General features: G+C 40.5%; 1 protein-coding gene across 1 annotated transcript in view; it reads left to right on the top strand.

The window, feature by feature from the left end:
* The window catches only part of LOC123970460 (polyunsaturated fatty acid lipoxygenase ALOX15B-like), a 26,965-nt gene extending 6,400 nt beyond the window's left edge, over positions 1-20,565 (top strand). Inside the window, exons 2-16 of the mRNA XM_046048505.1 lie at positions 5,873-5,996; positions 7,597-7,744; positions 7,846-8,050; positions 8,162-8,243; positions 8,433-8,555; positions 8,657-8,757; positions 9,792-9,958; positions 12,290-12,433; positions 14,282-14,485; positions 14,682-14,768; positions 14,881-15,050; positions 17,640-17,761; positions 17,892-17,992; positions 19,493-19,663; positions 19,858-20,565. Coding sequence (XP_045904461.1) covers positions 5,873-5,996; positions 7,597-7,744; positions 7,846-8,050; positions 8,162-8,243; positions 8,433-8,555; positions 8,657-8,757; positions 9,792-9,958; positions 12,290-12,433; positions 14,282-14,485; positions 14,682-14,768; positions 14,881-15,050; positions 17,640-17,761; positions 17,892-17,992; positions 19,493-19,663; positions 19,858-20,037 — 2,129 coding nt within the window. The 3' untranslated portion in view covers positions 20,038-20,565. The remainder of the gene's footprint in view (positions 1-5,872; positions 5,997-7,596; positions 7,745-7,845; positions 8,051-8,161; positions 8,244-8,432; positions 8,556-8,656; positions 8,758-9,791; positions 9,959-12,289; positions 12,434-14,281; positions 14,486-14,681; positions 14,769-14,880; positions 15,051-17,639; positions 17,762-17,891; positions 17,993-19,492; positions 19,664-19,857) is intronic.
* The last annotated feature ends 631 nt before the right edge of the window (positions 20,566-21,196 follow it).

Raw genomic sequence — 21,196 nt, 5'->3', positions numbered from 1 at the left:
TATTTTAGCTTCATTACACTGGCTCCCAGTATGTTTTAGAATTGACTTTAAAATTCTATTGATCACTTTTAAAGCTCTTCATGGCCTCTCGCCTTGTTATATTTCTGACCTTTTAGTCCCATACGCACCAGCACGTACCTTGAGATCCTCGGGCAGAGGTCTGTTGTCTGTTCCAGAGTCTCGACTGAAAACTAAAGGGGACAGAGCGTTTTTCCTGTCAGGGCCCCGAGGCTCTGGAACAGCCTGCCCGAGGAAATCAGGTCGGCTGAGTCAGTGAACTCTTTTAAGTCCCTTCTTAAAACATACTTTTATAGGAGAGCTTTTCCCGATCTTATTTGACTTTATTTTATCCCTTTTATTTTATTGTATTTTACTAATTTTATATTTATCTTATACGTGTATTTTAGTCTTTTCAATGTTTTGATGCTTTTATCTTGTATTGTTTTTGTATTATTGTCTCCTGGGTATTATTGTCTTTACACTTGTTTTTGAAAAGTGCTCTACAAATAAAGATTATTATTATTATTATTACACTATAACAAAAAGAATTGGTTGCAGTGATTTCCAAGGTAAGAAAAGGTTCTTTTCAGTAGAATTCCTTCAGCAAACCTGCTCATGTTACGCAAGCATGTTTCACCCTCAACCAAGCAGGTAGATGATACGTTAAAGATATGAACTTTGTAAGACTAAAACAGTGAGTCGGTTCATGAACACTCTGAGAGAAGCCGATGGAATCTAACAGAGAGATAAACGCAGTACTGAAGCTGTCATTCTCAACGTCCACATGAATATTAAAATCCCCTACAATAATAACTTTGTCCGTTTTAAGGACTAAAGTTGACAAAAACTCAGCAAACTCAGATAAGAATTCAGAATACGGGCCAGGTGCTCGGTACACTATAACGAAAAGAATTGGTTGCAGTGATTTCCAACTTGGGTGCGAAAGACTAAGAACAAGACTTTCAAATGAGTTTAGTTTAGGTTTAGAGCTGATTAGTAGGCTACACTAGAAGATAGCTGCAACTCCACCTCCTCGGCCTGTGCCTCGAGGAATGTGAGTATTAATATGGCTGGGAGGGGTGAATTCATTTAGGCTATACACTATAACAAACAGAATTGGTTGCAGTGATTTCCAACGTAAGATAAGGTTGTTTTCAGTAGAATTTCCATTGGCAAACCTGCTCCAACTTGAAGCTTTATGTTACGTAAGCATGTTTCACGCTCAACCAAACATGTTGTGGGGATGTAAAGGATATGAACTTTGTAAGTGTTTCCCATGAAAGGAGAATTATGTTGGGGATGGGTTTTAATTTAGAAAAGATGTGGTTACTACAATAGGTGGTCCAATCAAAAGTGTTGTAATTGTTCCGAATGGCCACACTAGACTGCTCTGCATTGAAATTTTGAAACAATCGATACCTAGGCCTTTTTGTAACCAGATGGCGGCAAAAAAATGGACTCTTCTTACCATCTTCTGGTATCATTTAACACCTCTGTACATTTTTATTTGCTCTTCACATCACTTGTCACTGATCGAGCGCTGCGTCACATCACATCAGTTAAAGCTTTTGTGGCGCAGCAGCGATCAGCTGGTTTGATCGGCTGGAAGACTCTTTTCCTCTGTTTGCTTCTTTAGAGTCTTTAATGGAGTTTAGTGGCTTGTTTAACTCCTGACACATTTTCTACTTCTTCCTGTCGTCTTTTTGGAGGTTTGTGACTCACCACTAAAGGAAAAAGCACTCACAGAGGTGTTTCAACTCTGTTTATTGATCGAAAGTTAACAAAATTCTCTGTTGTTTACTTTCAACAATGTATCAAAACTTTTTCCTAAATTCGTTTCCCACAACTCATTTGGTCACTAAACTATTTCACTCCTCCTCTGTCATTCAGAGAAACTCCCAAGCTGTAATCTTTCCCCGGATGATACTACCTGTGAGGATGAGTGTTCTGATAGACTTTCCCAATATTTTTATGTAACAGTGAAAATAGTAGAACAATAATAGAACAACAATTTCACCGCATGGCTTTTGTCTACAATTTCTGGACCTTGGAGTTTTTTACACTGTGGGCTGACATAACTTACAGGGAACAGTTGCTGCTGCTGTCGTTGCTGCTGATACTGCTGGAGGTGATCTGTGACTACAGATATCAAAACAAACATAGGATATATATTAGCTAATTAAACAATTATGGGACCATGAAAAGATGTAAAGATTGCTGACAGTGTTTGACACTGGCTCACTGTGATTGACCTGCTTTAGTGCTGCAGCCGCTGCCAAGGCTGACTGCTAGGGGAGAAGCTCACAGAGACTGCTGCACACCAAGAGCTGCAGGGAGAGGAAATAAGATACCAGAATTAAAAAAGTGTGGGAAATAATCTGGGAAGGAAACATTAATGGGGCAAAGGATGAGGGTGGCAGGGGTAAGAGTGAGACAGATCATTCGACAGGTGTGTGTGTCTGTGTGTTGTTTGCTTGTGTGTCTACAGCATGCTATATTGTGATAATTATTTTATATATTGCATTATGAATCTGAGATATATTTGGATTTTTATTGTTTAATCATAAATCTAAATAAATAAACTAGCATTAATCTTTCACATTAACATTTCATACCTTTTCCTGAAATCTAATAGGGCCATTTCTTCTTCACTCTTTACTTTGATGTCAGGAACATTATTTATTTTACATTGGTACTGACATTTTTATATGTATTTATTGTAGTTGTGGTTTTGTGAACACTACTACTGCTGTTAAAATGTAAATTACAATACTGTTCTGAATTTAATAATTTTAAAAAAGGGCAGATAAGTAGGATATAAGTCGGAGGAGTAAGTATCAGTATAAGCCTGTTTTACCAATGTAGTTATAATTACTTTAAGGCTTTTATTAAGTTACTATAATAATCCTAGTTCAAGTGAAAAGTTTTTCGTCAAATTACATAAAAACGGACCAGACCTCTCAACAACCTCCCTCAAACAGCACGAAGTGAACAGAGCACTGAGCAAGTAAAGTTAGCTGTCGTCACAGTGGTAGTCAGCAGCTAACGTTACTTCTACAGGCGACACACAGAAATATACACAACTACTGTGCTGCCCTCTTTGTATCTTTATTTTAAAATACATCCAGCCACCCACAACAAGCACATTGTAGCAAACACCTCTTACCGGCGGAATCGAAGGTGTCCTGCAGGCAGAGCTGCTGAATCACTAACGGTGTCTGAACGGGAGGGCTCGTCACGGATGAGGTCATCAGGTGAAAGGTCATCATGTAGGTCATTTTATTTACTGCGAAATTATTATTCATTCATTTTACTGATAGTTCGATTGAGCAGGCCTTCACAAAATGGCCTTTACAAATTTAAAAATAAATAAATTTAGGTAATTTGCGTTGATAAAAGGGCGCTTTGGGCGTCAAAGGGCAAAAGGGCAGGTGCTCCATAACCCAGCGCACCCCCCTCTGCACGTGTCTGTTTGTCTACAATTTCTGGACCTTGGAGTTTTTTGCCTTTGTGAATGTAAACCGGACCAGATGGAAAATAAAGTGTATCATATAGTAAACTGTGTCTTTTGTAATAATGATGGATAAATGAGTGTAGGGAACTGTGTTTTGCTAAATGTATTAAATTCTGTGTAATGTGTCTGCATGTTGGAAAAATAGTCAGTTACTGAAGGGAAGAAGTGAACTGTGTCTGTTTCATCTCATGTGAAAACCAGTATGTGTCACACAACAGTATGTAATACACTCACCTCCATAGAAGAAGGGAGGTTCTGTCCCCAGTGAAAGAGAAGTTGCTTCCCTGTTCCTGTGTGGGATTCTTTCCTGTCAATCACCTGCCTGTCGTTGGACTTGTTTTCCTCCCACGCTGCATGTAACAAATCAGGCTGGAAACCGGAGGTTCCATCACTCGTCACTGATCGAGCGCTGCGTCACATTACATCAGTTAAAGCTTTTGTGGCGCAGCAGCGATCAGCTGGTTTGATCGGCTGAAAGACTCTTTTCCTCTGTTTGCTTCTTTAGAGTCTTTAGTGGAGTTTAGTGGCTTGTTTAACTCCTGACTCATTTTCTACTTCTTCCTGTCGTCTTTTTGGAGGTTTGTGACTCACCACTAAAGGAAAAAGCACTCACAGAGGTGTTTCAACTCTGTTTATTGATCGAAAGTTAACAAAATTCTCTGTTGTTTACTTTCAACAATGTATCAAAACCTTTTCCTAAATTCGTTTCCCACAACTCATTTGGTCACTAAACTATTTCACTCCTCCTCTGTCATTCAGAGAAACTCCCAAGCTGTAATCTTTCCCCGGATGATACTACCTGTGAGGATGAGTGTTCTGATAGACTTTCCCAATATTTTTATGTAACAGTGAAAATAGTAGAACAATAATAGAACAACAATTTCACCGCATGGCTTTTGTCTACAATTTCTGGACCTTGGAGTTTTTTGCCTTTGTGAATGTAAACCGGACCAGATGGAAAATAAAGTGTATAATATAGTAAACTGTGTCTTTTGTAATAATGATGGATAAATGAGAGTAGGGAACTGTGTTTTGCTAAATGTACTAAATGCTGTGTAATGTGTCTGCATGTTGGAAAAATAGTCAGTTACTGAAGGGAAGAAGTGAACTGTGTCTGTTTCATCTCATGTGTCACACAACAGTATGTAATACACTCACCTCCATAGAAGAAGGGAGGTTCTGTCCCCAGTGAAAGAGAAGTTGCTTCCCTGTTCCTGTGTGGGATTCTTTCCTGTCAATCACCTGCCTGTCGTTGGACTTGTTTTCCTGCCACGCTGCATGTAACAAATCAGGCTGGAAACCGGAGGGTCGCCGGTTCAAATCCAGAGTTGCGGCATGTGGACTGGTAGCTGGAGAGGTGCCAGGAGGTGTCCTGGGCACTGCCGAAGGAGGCCTTGAGCAAACCCCTGAACCCCCAACTGCTCGGGGCGCCGCACTGAGTGGTTACTATGGGTCCTGTTTGTGCATGTGTGTGTCTTTCGGACCTTTGTGTAAATACTAACATAATAACAAGAGAGTGAAAAGATTGAGTTTCCCCTTGGGGATTAATAAAGTATATCTTCTTCTTCTTAACATCAGTATTTGCTGTTTTTTCTGTTTCTCACACTTACAAATGTAAAATGCAAAATGTGAAGCTGCTGCATTGAGAAGTTTCTTTCGGTACAAACACGTCTCTTTCATAATTAAATTGACAATTTGCACTTGTCTGAATGAACTTTGTGTGCTATAGAAATGAAAACCAACACGTTCTCAGACCGAAATGACAAAACAGGTTAACTGTCAAGTGTCCCAAAACATCATATAACACCGTTTTCTGTTTAGCAACTGCTTTCTCCAGAACCTTAGAGAGAAATGGAAGGTTAGATATAGGTCTATAGTTGGCTAAAACATCTGGATCAAAGTTGGGCTTTTTCAGAAGAGGTTTAATTACAGCTACTTTAAAGTACTGTGGTACATAGCCTGTTGATAAAGATAGATTGATCATATCTAGTATAGAGGTGCTGACTAAGGGTAAAACATCTTTAAACAACCTAGTCGGGATGGGGTCTAAGAGGCAGGTTGATGGTTTAGATGAAGAAATTATTGAAGTTAGTTGGTAAAGATTGAGGGAAGCAAAACAGTCTAAACATGTATCTGGTTCTACAGCTGTTTCTAAGGTTCCTGAGTTTAGAGATAAGTTGGTGCCAGTTGAGGGCAGGTCTTGGTGAATTTTGTCTCTAATAGCTAGAATTTTATCATTAAAGAAGCTCATGAAGCTCATTTAAAGGCGTTCTTCCTGTTGACCTTAAATCCTTATCTAGATCATCTTCTTCTGGTTGTGCCGTAACTGCTGTAAAATTGCACAATTGGTTTCATCAGCAGAGCTGCAGGTGACTGGATACTCCCACAAACCTGTATGTATAAAAGGAGAGGAGCCACTCACTCGTCACTGCCTTCATCAAAAGAGCAATTCATCTTTGGAACTTCTTGGCTTCGTCAAAAGGTAGGAGATGCGTAATCAAATGATTTAAATAGAAAAAATAATGGGGTGGCGATGGTGAAGTGGCCTTTGGTGTGGGAGACCAATGTGTCCCTGAGCAAGACACTAGTAAGTAGCTCGCTTTGGATAAAAAACATCAGCTAAATGACTAATTATTTAATTAGGATTTGACTTTTAACCAAGGAAGCCTGTAGAGGACTATACTAAAATGATCATGTAAACATGAAAATAACAATATAATTCAACAACAGCATTATGATGTTCTACATATGTATACGTTGGTTGAGTAAAAATCAAAATCAAAATGCACATGTGGTCGTTAAGTCATTGTTTTTGTCAAGGGAGTCTTTCAACAGAGCCACTGTTTCTGGTTTAAAAAGGATCTTTTTGTAAAAGGTCTATCCCTGAAGAGATCCTTAGAAGAACTATCTGAGCCTGTCAGTGGCAAAAACAAGCATTTTCAAAAGAGGTGTAAGTGGGCGCCTCATATTTTACTACAGCCTACAATATACAGAGGCACAGCAGGCTTTATAGCCTAATATTAGGCTACAACTTGTATTCTACTCTTCCTGGGGCTCAGTGTTGTCAGTTATAGAACGTATGGTGACTAGTACTGTGTGAGTTATATCATCACTGTTTAAAGTATCCTTTAAACTTGTGTAGTGTTGTACAGGGCTGTAATGTAGTGATCAATACTGCCTCGAGAAACAACCCATGTTTCTTAGATCTCTCAGGTAACCAGCTGCTTTACATCAGCCCCAAACTAAATGCTACCTGGATGCTGACATACTTCAACAACATGTGACTGGCTCCAAGAAAGTTTGAACCCAGTAGTTCTTTTTTAGTAGGTGGCTATAATGTAGTGCTCACTTCTACGGTCATAACAAAAACATATCATGTTGGGACCTACAAAAAAGTCTGTGGGAACAATGCCCTAAACCCAACAGGAAGTCGGCCAATTTGAATTTAACGCTCACTTGTGACGATTCACAGGTTTCGTATTTTAACGAACTTCAAATTTCTGCTGTGCCTTTTAAAGGCATTGACAATGAAAAGTTGTGCTATCTGTGAGTTTTCGGCGATGGGCGTGTCCGAGGTATAGCATTGAAAATCGATGATTCGCCATGAAACAGGAAGTTGTCATAACTTCAGTGTGCATGCTCAGATCTGCACCAAATTTCACATTCTTGATAAGGGTTCCTGTTGATCAATCGCCGTCGCTACTGCAGAGCTCTGCTCAGTGCTGCTCTCTACTGTTTTTATTAATTGCGTGTTTGCACCAAACATGACGCGGCACGCCTTTCGGTCCGCAGCAACACACCTGTTACGTTTGAAGTCGATTGGATGAACGGTTCCTGACATAATCCAAATACAAACACACACACAGATTTCCCTCTTTATTAGAGAGATCCACTCATAGTCATAGCGCCACCTGCTAGCAACAGGAAGTAAAGTCAAATCATTTGATTTACATGGTATTTTCACAGTGTGGGCCGCACTTCATGTTCTGGTACACAACATATAATTAGCAGGTGTGTCCAGCGCCACCTAGGGGACACAGGAAGTCATAATTCAGAGCTGTCTGGTTTTGTCTGCGTTTCAGAGCGAAAATGATGGACTATGAAGTGACTGTATACACTGGGGATTTCCTCAGTGCCCATACTTTCAACGATGTCTACATCAATCTGGTGGGCACAGATGGAAGGACCAAACGCAGTTTGCTCAATGGATTTACATCCTTCATCGGAATAGTAAGTCCGAAATATCCCTCTGTATGTTTAAATGTTGGTTATTAAATACATGTTCTCTTCATTGTATAAATGTTTTTAAAACATTTCCCTTATTCCTCCAGAAGCCTCATTGTACCGTGTCCTGCCCAACATCCCTTGGAAAGCTGGTCCTGATAGAGCTCCAAAAAGAGTGTCAATCATTTTTCCTTAATAAAGCCTGGTTCCCTGCCAAGGTGGAAGTGAAATCCCCTGAAGAAAAGACCTACATCTTTCCCATCTACGAGTGGATCACTGACAGTGAGGTGCACCGCTTCAGAGAGGGAACAGGTTTGTGCTGTTCACTGACCACAGAAGACATAAAAGAAAAATTACTCCTGGAGTAAATTCATGCAAGCAGATATCAACAATTTCAAACCTTACTGTGGTTCTTTCTTTTAGCTCTGACAGACAGGGAAGACACCAGTTTTCTTGGCAGCTCCAGTCGGGAGCAGGAGCTGAAGCAGCGAGATCAAGAATATTGGTGAGAACCACACATTTTAGCTTAATGCAACCCAAAACCAACATGTAACCACATTTGTTACGATAACATATGTTGGAATGAGTGCATGTCAACTGTATTATGCTTGCACAGTCTTCATCAAAGCTGCAGATACTGGTATGTAGACTGACCAAAGTTCCTTCAACACTCTGCTCTTCCCTGTTTTGCTAGCTGGCATGTGTATGCAGAGGGACTACCTCACTGCATAAAGGAAAAAAACCCTTTTCTTCTGCCCTGGGAGGTCCAGTTCTCCTTCACCAAGGATAAAGATTTCATCTACAATGCAATCACAGGGTGAAGTCATTTATCATTATAACTGTGTACCAGCTTACCTACCTGCCTATCAAAACTATTAAAGAGATAACGATAAAGTTTGTACTTGCTTTATTTTCTAGGCTGTTTGGGCTGAAACTGAAGAAATGGGTTCATTGGATTCGGAACTGGACTAGTTTTGACGACATCCGTCACATCGACTTTAAACAGACCAACATATCAAGTACTGTACTATCGTGGCAGTTTAATAGTATACATTCAACTGCGGACATTCAGATATTCAACTGCATTTCATTACCTAAATTAATTGTCATTCTTGTAGTGGTTTACCGTTGAAACCATGAGTGAAGAGACTGTTTCATTCGATAAGAGCTACTGAATTTTACTGGCACAGCAGAGCTGCTTGCAGCGTTGTTGTTTGCCCACGTCCACATCAACTTGTTTAAACTGGACGGCCCACGTAGGGGACCCCCTACCAGTCGGCTGGTACACGGCTTCCTACCAGACAAAGTTATCTAGCTCCTCTTTCAAATGCGAGACGTCAGTGTGAAATCTGAAGTTGTAGACAGTCTTGTAGTATTCAACAGCAGGTCACTGTATCGTAGACGGCATGATTTAGAGCCAGATGGTGGTTGAGAAATGGTTTCTCGTAGCTTTGGATATTATTAAAGAGGGCTGGTACAGGGATAAACTAAATGTGAATATGCTGCATTTAATGTAGTTATTCTGGCAGGTTAAGTGTAAGGTAAAATATACACGTTTACAGATGACTGAAAAAGTTGCTCCTTCTAGCAGCAAATATTAAGGCACATAGCAGCAACATATCGGCTGTTCTAAGTGTATTTTATACAGGAAAAGGGGTCTACCATCCAAATCATTTTCATCATCAAAATATTGGATTATAAATCGTCTCTGTTTCACTTCAATATCAGCTTCAGCTTTAGCCCCCAAAAAAACGATTTGGGGCGAAACGACGAAACTTTTTCCAGCGACTCTATCTAAACAAGTTTCCTGATTTTCCTTTTGAGAAAGCTAAAATATAATTGCATATAATCAAGACTCTGACAAACAACTGACTTTGAAAGAACTAGAAACAGAGTCCAGTTATGTCCGTGACTCTGAATTCTGTGAAACACATAGTTTCCCATTTTTCTGTTGTCCATATGCAGCAAACAGGTCAGCTGACAGTAGGAGAGCATTGTTTTCTTGTCCAGTGTTTGGAACTCAGTGAAGTTATTCTCGTTCTTATTTTTCCAGAATATGTCCAAGAACACTGTAGGGATGATGCTTTTTTTGGCTACCAGTTTCTGAATGGCATCAACCCCATGATGATCCAACGTTGTACAACTCTGCCCGATAACTTTCCTGTCACTGATGACATGGTCTTCCTCAGTGGTCAGGGTACACTGGATGATGAAATGAAGGTACTTGCTGGTAATTAAATGTGAAATTGTATATGAAATATCCATATTGTATTACGATGACTCTGAGGGTCAAAACCAATAAGGATATTTCACAAAACACAATGATATTTCAGATTATGGGAAAGGTGGGCCAACACCAGTTCATTGTCATTTCCTGTTTCTATTGTGAATGATTCTCAGCAGTGACCTTGCACAAATTTTAAAGGCAATTGAAATAATAAGGGATCATTTAAATTATAGTAACAGTCGCATCCTGAACACATCTAGATGCAAATATTAACTCACTGTTATAGCGCAACCTACTGGAAAAGGAAGTGAGCCTATAATGAGCAGCCCCGACGCTACATTCCACTCGGCCGCCACCCCTCCGGGCAGCTATTTCAGACTAACAAGACCAGGCTCCTCTCTGAATGAATGAGGATAGAGTAGAACTGCACTTTCACTGGTTACTGGGACATAAACACTACATGAATAGAATCAGCAGGAAAATGTGATAAAAATCACTGAAAAAGTTTGACGACTTTGCCCCAAACTAAGGTTTAAAAAGCGTTTTTCCCGATCGGTTGTACTTGCATCACTACTACCACACGTGCAGTAGTGTAACAGACCCTTATGTCAGTGGAACGACACGATTGACTGAAATATGTTTCTCGCTTTGGCTGTTAAAAGCAGACGATTGGCTTTCTAGCGGTAGGGGCGGGACTACCGCCATCTTTGTCGTTATGGGCTTTCCCCAAAGAGTTACATTGAGTGGCGTGTCTCCTCTATAAAACGTCTCTGATTTTACCTACAGTACATGTACAACATTTTTGTGGCACATCAATCATCCCATGACACACAAAAAACCCTCACGGACCCATACTCTAAACCCAACAGGAAGTCGGCCATTTTAATGTGCAACTTTAGTACATTTTGCCAACTTGAGTTGTTAATCACCCACTTCAATCGTTTCAGTCCAATGCTCTCTACCTGGTACCCTAAAAGCATCTTCAGTTTAGTGAGTCGCTCCTACAACGGTTGCATCACTGCCTCTGCGCCACTAATTTGCAAAATATGTTGAACACCAACTTAGTCATTAACTTTTGTCTTGTTTGTACATAATTATATTTGAAACTGATTTATTACACAATTAAGTCTTAATTTTTGTTTCTTCAGTTTCGCAAAGACATAGGCTACCTTTGCTATTACCACGGACATAAAGGGATGTTTATTTGGAGCTGGGGGGGTGATGGCGCAATGGATAAAACTATGTCTTTGCTGTGAGAGACCTGGGTTCAGTCCCCCACTGTGACCCATCCACCATTGTGTCCCTGAGCAAGCGTGCAACCTCTGACATGTATAGCAATTATAAGACGCTTTGGATAAAAGCGTCAGCTAAATGCATTTGCACATTATGTCCGTTTGATCCAGATTAAAGCTGTAGACTTAAATAAACTGGGCGATACAGCTTTAACATGCTGCGTGTATCAAACAGGTATTATATGGTGCTATCATGGTGAATAGATGTACCCACGTTTGGCGCTTGGCGGGTGTTAATTTCCAGCACTGCTCGTGTCTGTGGAGTGGGGTACAAAATTGATGATTCACCATGAAACAGGAAGTTGTTATAACTTCAGTGTACATGGTGTAATCTGTACCAAACTTTACATGATTGATAAGAGTCATGCCCTAAACACATCTACAAGTCCATGTTCACTCATATTCAAGGCGCCACCTACAGGCCACAGGAAGTCACTGTTGTTACACTCTGATGTACTTCTGCTAGCAGGTTGGCCATATCCACTTTCAAACTGTTTCAGAAAAGGAAGTAACGCTTAACAGGAAGTGACGTTTAACGTGTGACAGTTGAGAGCTGCGTCATCTGAGTTGTGGCTTCTGCAGTGCGGCCTCGGCACTTCATATATAGCCTACAGCACCAAGCAACACACTGCAGAGGAGAAGCAGGACTTGTCAAGGAGTAGATTTTTCAATAAAGTCAAAAGTTTAGCAGATGCCCAGGGCTGCCTGACAGCGAAACAACCAATTTACAGCAATTTAGAGGGTCTCTTAGGCTGATTAGCACCATCCCACCTTAACACATTCATCTCTCTACTGAAGGCAGAAATCTCTGTCTGTTCGTTTGTTTCAATTATGTCAAGAACCTTCACACAGGTATGTTGCTGCGGACATTGACTAGAATGGCCTTGATTATCTCCGGCAGCCGTGCCCTGTGAAAGGTGTTGTGTTTTGTGAAATGTTGATGTTTTTTGAGCCTCAGGGCCACCGTACAGTATGCATGTGCAACAATTGCACCATGCAACAATTACTCACCCTCACTAAAATTTCAAACAGAGAGGCAACATCTTCCTGTGTGACTACAAGTGTTTGGATGGATTGAAAGGAAACATCATCCATGGGAAGCAGCAGTACGTGGGGGCTCCGCTGGTCCTTTTGCACAAGAGACCTAATAATGAGCTGATGCCAATTGCTATTCAGGTGAGATTAGCACTCAAATCTAGCCGATAGTAAATCTGTAAATTAGAATATTAAGATGATTATCGTTTAAACCATTAGATATATATTTCCCAGAATTCTCTCTGCTAGGATAACAGCTTATTTCCTCTTGCCTGATCCTGAGCCATATACCAGTTTGACTGAGAGTCAAAGTCAGGTCAATTTCATTAGATGACACAAATGCACTGATGAAAATATGAATTTCCCCCTAAGGAATCACCATAGGAAACACCAGACACAACTGATTGTGTCTGGTGTTTCTTTCATATCTGCCTGTTTTCTGTTTTAGTTAGCTCTCACACTTTTGTTGTCTTTGCTCTTTATGATTTATTAGTGTGAGAGCTGGAACTATCTTCTCTATCTGCTCCTGCAGCGTTTGTCCTAGAAACTTTGTTTCAACTTCAAATTGTACATTCTGTTCAGGAGATGGGTGCTATTACTTTTATTACTGATATCTATAATGGCTGATATAATATTAATATTTTTATGCATTTTAAAATGAATGGGTTCTTGGAAGCAGAAACTCAACTCTCTTCAAACCTTCTCAACTTCAAAAGCTTACTGCTCTGGCATATGTGCAGCTACGGGTTAGGGTTGGCGACTCCATTTGAACTTTAAACTGTAGAAAAGATGTTGTTAGAAGGTGTTTGCTAAAATGTTTAGTTTAGGAGCTGTGTTCTTCCAAAGTGAAGGGTTTTACAGCTTTTAGGAGACTTTATCAGTACGTCACATGACCAGCTAGAGTGTGGAAAAAAGGATTTGGTAGACCACCACACTTTTCTAGCAACAAAACATCTGTTTGTGAGCATGTAAGAAGTCTGGTTCAGTAGCTCAGTTGGTAGAGTGTCAGGCTTTAATACAGTCTTATGTTGCCAGACATGGGTTCGATTCCCACCTCGGCTGCCGGTGTTAATTGCACACAGCTGTTCGGTGTTTGAACTTAATGCTGGCAACAAAATGTTCATTTCCCGCTGACTTGCTTTTCAATTTGTATATGTATATGTGACAGAGCACTAGACCTAACTACCAAAATAGTGGTGTGCATGGCATTTGTGGTCATCGAGTGCCGTCTGTTGGTGCGAAGTGGTCATTTCATGTCAATTGAACACATCTGATAAACAAGTTAAAAGTCAGGTGGTTAAGGCTGGCCTTCAGATTCGAAGGTTGAGGGATCAAATCCCATTATGAGCGTATTAACCAAATGGAGTGAAAGTCTTTGGTATATGATAGTTGTTTTTTTTACCTGTAGGTGACGCTACACGACTTGCTGATGGAGCAGCTGTGTGCAGCGGTAGCAGCCACAGCTAACAGCTCTCACAAGCATTTTTTTTAGGAAATGCCCATTCTAGTTGTCCCTAATGTGTTGCACCTGGTGTTCCTCCCTCCCTGCTCGTTTGTGTCAGCTTAAAAAGTTCTCAGTTCTGTTCAGCCTCTGCTGAATCATTGTCTTGTTAATGTGTATATTCCATGTCCCGCTCATCTGCCTGTGTCTTCTGGGACGTTTATTCCATATCTATATCACCTTCTGGATGTTGTTTGCTTCATGGTTTTGGACTTTACATTTTCTGTTTTCTGTTTTGATGACCTGGTTTAAAGTTATATTTTACTTTTGGATTCTGGAGTTGTGCGCTTGGAGTTTTTCTTAAATAAATCAAGAAAAACCAGTTCTGCCGAGTCATTTCTCTGCTTCTGGGCCCAAAAGCCTGTTTTTTCCCTGAGCCCACAACAAATCCTGACAGACACTGTAGGAACCAGGCAAACATTCTTAAACATTATTAACCAGGACAAGTAATGGATTGTATGAACCACTTCCCCTCCAATCTCCTGCAGCTGAAGCAGACTGCAGGAGAGGACAATCCCATCTTTACTCCTGCTGATTCTGAGTACGACTGGTTGACGGCCAAGATTTTTGTGAGAAGTGCAGATTTCAACGAACATGAGCTCAGCTCTCACCTGCTGCGCACTCATCTGCTGGCCGAGGTTTTTGCCGTGTCACTGCTGCGCAACGTGCCCTCGGTGCATCCACTGTACAAGGTAACCATGAGGGAGAATACTGAATTTACTAATCAAGTTTATTCAACTTGCTGACTTTTTTATCTTCCAAAGTCGATGAACTATAATGTTTAAGTTTGTATACATTTGAAAGTATTTCACACTGCTAATATAAGAATCTAGATATTTGACTTTAACAAGTAATAGTGTGACTAACAGAGTTTTCTCTTTCCTTCAGCTACTCATTCCTCACATTCGCTACACTCTGCAGATAAACATCTTGGCTCGTGGTCATCTAATATCTGAGCATGGAATTTTCAACGAGGTACGAATAGACCAACAGTCTCAGTAGACCATTAACTAAACCATGTTTATTTTTTTCAATATCATGTACAGTATTTTTTATGCTATTCCTCACACATGAGAATGTTCCCTAGATTGGAGCTTTAACTGCAGAGGATTTGACCACAATCCTGAAGAGAGCGATGTCCTCGGTGACCTACAGCTCACTCTGTATACCAGACGACATCAAGAAGCGTGGGCTGGAGACTGTGCCCAACTTCTACTACAGGGAGGATGGACTCCAGCTTTGGGAAATCATCCACAGGTATTATAGGCAGTATCCATTTTCCACATTATGTTCATAATTTATATTTATATCTATACTATAAAAGTGTCTGCTAAATTAGTAAATGTAAATATTTATATTGGTGCAAAATCATGGATGTTTTATTGACATGAAGTTGCAATGCTATACAATATAAACACTTGTTAGAGTTAGTTAGAATACATTTGGAGGCCATGAAGTAAAACTTAAATGAATAGCCCATGATTTTATTTTCTTCAAATCACTGAACTCGCCCTGCCAACATTTGGGACAGGCCTTCAATTCCTTTCCTACAAAACTTTTGCTCAGCAAAGATGAAATAGGCTGCTATCAATAGTCAATATCAAATAGTTTATTTCTACCAAGCGGCAACCTCGCAGCAGCACACCTGAATGAATATAGGGGAGACACTGATCTTTTTTAGACAGGATTATCCTGATTTTTGCAATATTACGTAGGTGAAAAAAGGCGGTCCTTGAAATTTGCTTAATGTGAGACTTAAACGACATGTCCTGATCAAAGATAACTCCAAGATTCCTCACAGTGGTGCTGGAGGCCAGGGCGATGCCATCAAGGGAAACTATATCTTTAGATAATGCGTCACGGAGGTGCTTAGGCCCCAGAACAATAACTTCAGGTCATCCAGGTTTTAACATCCTGAAGGCACATTTGAAGTTTAGCTAACAGATGAGTTTCATCTGGTTTGATCGATAGATATAACTGAGTATCATCTGCATAACAATGAAAGCTTATGGAATATTTCCTGATAATATTGCCTTAGGTCCCGTGTCCACCAAAGTGTTTCTCAGCAGCTGAAAACGCCAACTGCTCTTCTGAAAACGCCCAGCAGGGGGCGCTAACGGGCGTTTTTGAGGCGCAGTGTTTTTTCTGACTGCTTTGGTTGCTATGAAAACTAAAGTCCGTGGTTGCAAGTAGTTCTACCTATCTTTACTGGAGGTAAAAATGTCAACACTGGGTAGCCTACTTGCTCTGTATGAAGAGCAGGCTGATGCAGGTAGAGAGAGGATGGACTGACTGTATGTGGGTTCATGAGATTTTGTGGGCGAGGAAACATCTCGGTAATATGTTGGAGTAGGTTACCACCGTTTAGTCCAAGAGGACGAAGCCCGGTTCCAGGATAGTAACTGTTGCTACAGTGTGGTATTTGTCCAGCCCCTCCTCTACTGTGATTGGACAGCTGGGTAAAAAGTGACAGTGATGAGCGCAGCGTTTTTCCCAAAGTTGCGGGCGGCTGTGGCTCAGGAGGTAGAGCGGGTTGGCCGTTAATTGGAAGGTCGGCGACAATCCCTGGCTCCCCCTAGTTGCGTGTCGAAGTGTCCTTGGGCAAGATACTGAACCCCGAATTGCCCCTGGCGGCTATTCCGCCAGTGTATGAGTGAGTGTGAAAGTTAGTTTCCGTTTGAGCACTTAGGCTCAGTGTGTGAATGCAGATGTAGCGTAAAAGCGCTTTGAGTGGTCGAAAAGACTAGAAAGGCGCTATACAAGTACGGAGCATTTACATTTACAAAGTTGAACATTTTTCAACTCTCGGGGACTGGGAAAAACGCTCGGTGCACTATAACAAAAAGAATTTGTGCGATCTAAGCAGTTTAGAACTTGCTCAAGCAGAGGTTTGATACTCCGCCTCCTTTTCCCACCATAGCTGTGTGGGTTTAGCTGTGAACCAGGGTTTGTCATTGTTATCACTCACCCTGGTGCGTGATGTCCTCACAGAAGCTCATGTAAGACGTTACTGCCACTGTAAAGTCACGCAGACTGTTGGTAGAAGTCCTAAAAACATCCCAGGGGTTTACACACCGTATCACAACTTTAATCGTGAGAAGCTGCCATTTACCGGTCTTTGCATGCATGCACCTTGCGATCCTCGCCGGTCTCTTCCAAGTACTGCTTAAAAACGACATCATTCTTTGTGTGGTTCATCAATGGTAATGAATGATTTGAGCATTCTGTGAGGTGCACGCACAACTCTGCACAACACCGGATCAGCTGGTGCTCTGTCTCTCTTCCTCTTCTACCACGAATCTCTGACTATTTAAGATAACCCCTACTCCAAACACATCATCTGATCGACGAGCATGAGCTGTGTGTCCTGCACATTACTTCACCTGCGGTGGATTGTAGACACTGACCATAATGAATAAAGCAAACCAGAAAATAGTAATTATGGCCAAAACATGGAGACCGCCTTGTATCTTTATAAACCGTATCATAAGTAGTTTTTTTCAGTTTCCTTTAATCAAATCAATACAGAAGTAGGGTTAGGGTCCAGGAGTACTACATTTAGATTTTGTACTAGGAGAGGATAAAATTCAGCTTTTTAATTATTGCGTCTCCATTTAATCTGGAGCGGTAACATAAATAGCTTCTGACATATCCAAGGAGAGCAGAAATATTAAAGTTGTTCAGCATGATCTACTGTGTCAAATATTGCCCCAAAGTCTTAAAAAGAACAGAAGTGATCTTTCTAAGTGATTACCATTAAATCGTCTTTGAAAATAGGCTGCTGCAGTGTGTATAAAAATGTTTCATTCAACTGAATTTCATCTAATTGTTCCACATTTCTGAAAGGTTTGTGCATGGAGTGCTGAGCTACTACTACAAGATTGACGATAACGTAGAGAAAGACTCTGAGCTGCAGAAGTGGATTCAGGACATTTTTAAACATGGATTTCTTTCAGAAGCAAAGACAGGTGGGCTTCAAAGAAAAGCAAAATGTCAATGAGGATAAATAGTGCTGTATTTGCGCCTTTCTATCATATAATCAAGTTTATTTCTCATAGATGTCTTCAGGTAATGCAGTTCATTCTCTTAAATTTGTAGGGATTCCACAGAGATTTACCACCGTGGCTGAGTTGGTCAAGTTTGTCACCATGGTGATCTTCACTGGCTCAGCACAGCACGCTGCCGTGAATTCTGGACAGGTGAATCCTTCTAATGCTATTTAAATTACATTTTCAGTTTTCTCTGAACTGGAGAGACATGAATGACACCTGACTCTGTGTATGGTGTAAGTGAGCCTTTCATATAAACAAGGATCGACAGCAGGTCTGTGAGGCTGTATTTTAGCACAGGCGAGCCAAATGTAATAATGATGATGCCAACATGCTGACTTTTAGCAGGTATCACAGTTTTAGTTTACCATGTTAGCATGCAAGAATGTGCACAATACAGCACAGCTAAGACTGATGTCTCCAGTTTTAAACCAAAGTATTGGACAAATAAACTTTTTGATGATGGCAGCAGATGAAAGGTCAGGGGATCACCAAAGTTATTACAGTTCATCCTGAGGGGAACATGAATGTCTCAACACTTTTTGGTTGAGACATTCAAGTTTCGAGACAAATCCACAAATGTGAACCACATGGCGGCGCTACACTAAAGGTCAGGGGGATAAGTCATTAGGATTCATTGTCTAGGGCAGAGGTCACTAATAGGCGGGCCGCGGACTCAGCCGCTGTCCTCTCTGGACCGCCGACCTACAGCAGATTTATTATTGAGACTTACTACCTCGTGACGCAGCGTTTCTATTTTAACCCGTGCAGCTAGCATTTACTGTACTCGTTTAGCGGCTGAAGAAACTCACAGACCAATCGCATGTGCTCCAATCGTCTCATGTGACGCTGCTCAGCCAATCAAATCTGTGCATTCCGATGCTTGCGAGTCGAGTCCGCGAGATTCACCAGAGACGTTTTGGAAACACACACGAATTGAGGAGACGAAAGGAAAAATAGATTTCACATGGCTTTTAATCAAGAATGTACAGATGATTACATGTATATTCTTCCCATGGGCAGTTTAAAACCCAAAATATCATACATCTAATCCTAGCTGGCAGGACAAGCCAGAGCTCACGTTTCTCACTGAACAAGAGAAAGTAGGAAAGTGAAGAGATGAGAAGAGGAGGCACATCACTTGTTAATATATGTTGAGTGTTTATTTTAAAATTGGTTAAGACTGCACTTCATCACTTCAAGCTACATTCAAGCTTCATTTTTTCTAATGATTAGGCACTTTATTTTAGTTTACTTAAATTTAGAATTTATTATTATGGTAGTTATTATTTATTGTCCCTCCAGTTTGATGTGAAAACTGACTGTACTGTAAATATTCTTGAAATATTATTTAATTTGACAGTCCGTTGTTGACTAAAAACATGTTGATACAACTATACGTTATGGCACTGAATAATACCGCAAGTTAGTCGTTTTGATGTTCAGGACCTTTGCATGGGGAAATGTTCTCTAACTGAATTGAGTTGAATTCTAATTGAATACCCCTGGTCTAGGGACCATGACTGTCTTTTGTTCCAATCTTGGGAATACATCTAGTGGTTGTTGAACTATTTCAGTGTGGACCGACTGAACAACAGATGGACATGGCATGATTTCAAAAAGTATTAATCTGTCATTCATTCACTGCAGTATGACTATGATAGCTGGATGCCCAACACTCCCACCTCTCTGCAATGTCCTCCACCAACCAAAAAGGGGACGACAAGCGAGGACACAATCCTGCAGACATTCCCTGATGTCAACGCAACTATTAAGGGAATAGCCACCGTGTGGCTCCTCAGCAAGCAGTCTACTGACTTTGTAAGTGCCCAAGACATCATGAAAAATGAAATTTCATAAACAGTTTTTGTTTCTTGTTCAAGTTGTGTAAAGTAGGGGAATATGTTATTAGAGCCAAAACACCCTTTGATCCTGCTCACTTCCTGCAACTGTACACTTTATTGCCAATAGTCTACGTTTAATAAAAAAATTAAATGTATCATTGATCTCATCAGGTTCCTCTTGGCCACTACCCGGAGAACCGGTTCATTGAGGAGACTCCCTGCCTGCAGATAAAGGATTTCCAAGGAGAGCTTGACATGTTAAGTGTAAACATCCAAAATAGGAACAAGAGTCTGAAAGTGCCATACACATACCTGGATCCATCAAGCGTAGAAAATAGTGTGGCCCTTTGAGTATCAGAAGGAGGGACCTTCTCAGCTGGGAGGAACTGCATGCTCTGATACTAACTGATAATACAGTACTATTAAACTACTGCATGTGATCATTGTACGCTGATCTGATTTTTAAACAGCCTACTTGGTGAAAATATACTGCTCTAAATCACAAACCACATTTTAATCTTATTCTTGGCATTTAATCAAATCAAATTACTGTTGGAAAAATATTATTTTGCATTGTGATTGTAACACTTTAGAAGTAAACTTACTGTCATAATGAAGTATAAATGAGTGTAGAGACCTATGTTATAAATTTACTGTAGGCTGTGTAATGTGTAATCTCTGAGTAAACTGTGCGTCTGTTTCATCTCGTAACAGAACATAGGATGATTCATTCAGTAGAAGAAGGGCGGTTCTGTCACCAGTGAAAGAGATGTTGTTTCCTGTTCCTGTGAGGGATTTTTTTCTGTCAATCACCTGCCTGTCGTTAGACTTGTTTTCCTCTCATGCTGCATGTAATAAAGAACTGATACTTAACATCAATGTTGGGTGTTTTTCTTGTTTCTCTCACACTTACAAATGTAAAATCCAAAATGTAAAGCTAAATAAATAAATAAAATAAGGGACAGAATCAGGTAAAAGCCAGAGAAAAAATAAAGGTCTTTAAATTAGATTTGAAGTTCTCAAAGGTGGGGCAGGACTTGATGTTAGATGGAAGACTATTCCAAAGCCTGGGGGCAGCAACAGAAAAGGCTCGGTCACCTTTGGTTGTAAGGCATGAGAAGGGGACTAAGAGGAGTTGTTGTGAAGATAACTTGAGTGATCTAGGTGCAGAATATTGAGTTAGCATATCAGTAATGTATTGTGGGGCTAAGCCATTAAGGACTTTAAAAACAAATAATAAAATTTTTAAATTAATTCTGTATTTTACCGGTAACCAGTGCAAGTGAGACAAGACGTTAGTTATGTGTTGCCTTTACTTTGTTCCAGTTAAAAATCTAGCAGCTGCATTTTGAATCATTTGTAGTTGGGAAAGTGTTGAATGGGTCAGACGCGAGGTGATAAGCGCATGTATAACTGTTTCCAGGTCTCTATGGGATAAAAATGACTTCAATTTGGCTAAGTTGATAAAAACTGCCCTTCACGACTCAACTGATTTGCTTGTTAAAATTCA

This window comes from Micropterus dolomieu, linkage group LG04 (genome assembly GCF_021292245.1).
Source record: "Micropterus dolomieu isolate WLL.071019.BEF.003 ecotype Adirondacks linkage group LG04, ASM2129224v1, whole genome shotgun sequence".
Taxonomy (NCBI): Eukaryota; Metazoa; Chordata; class Actinopteri; order Centrarchiformes; family Centrarchidae; genus Micropterus; species Micropterus dolomieu.
This window is presented reverse-complemented; position numbering and strand designations above follow the sequence as displayed.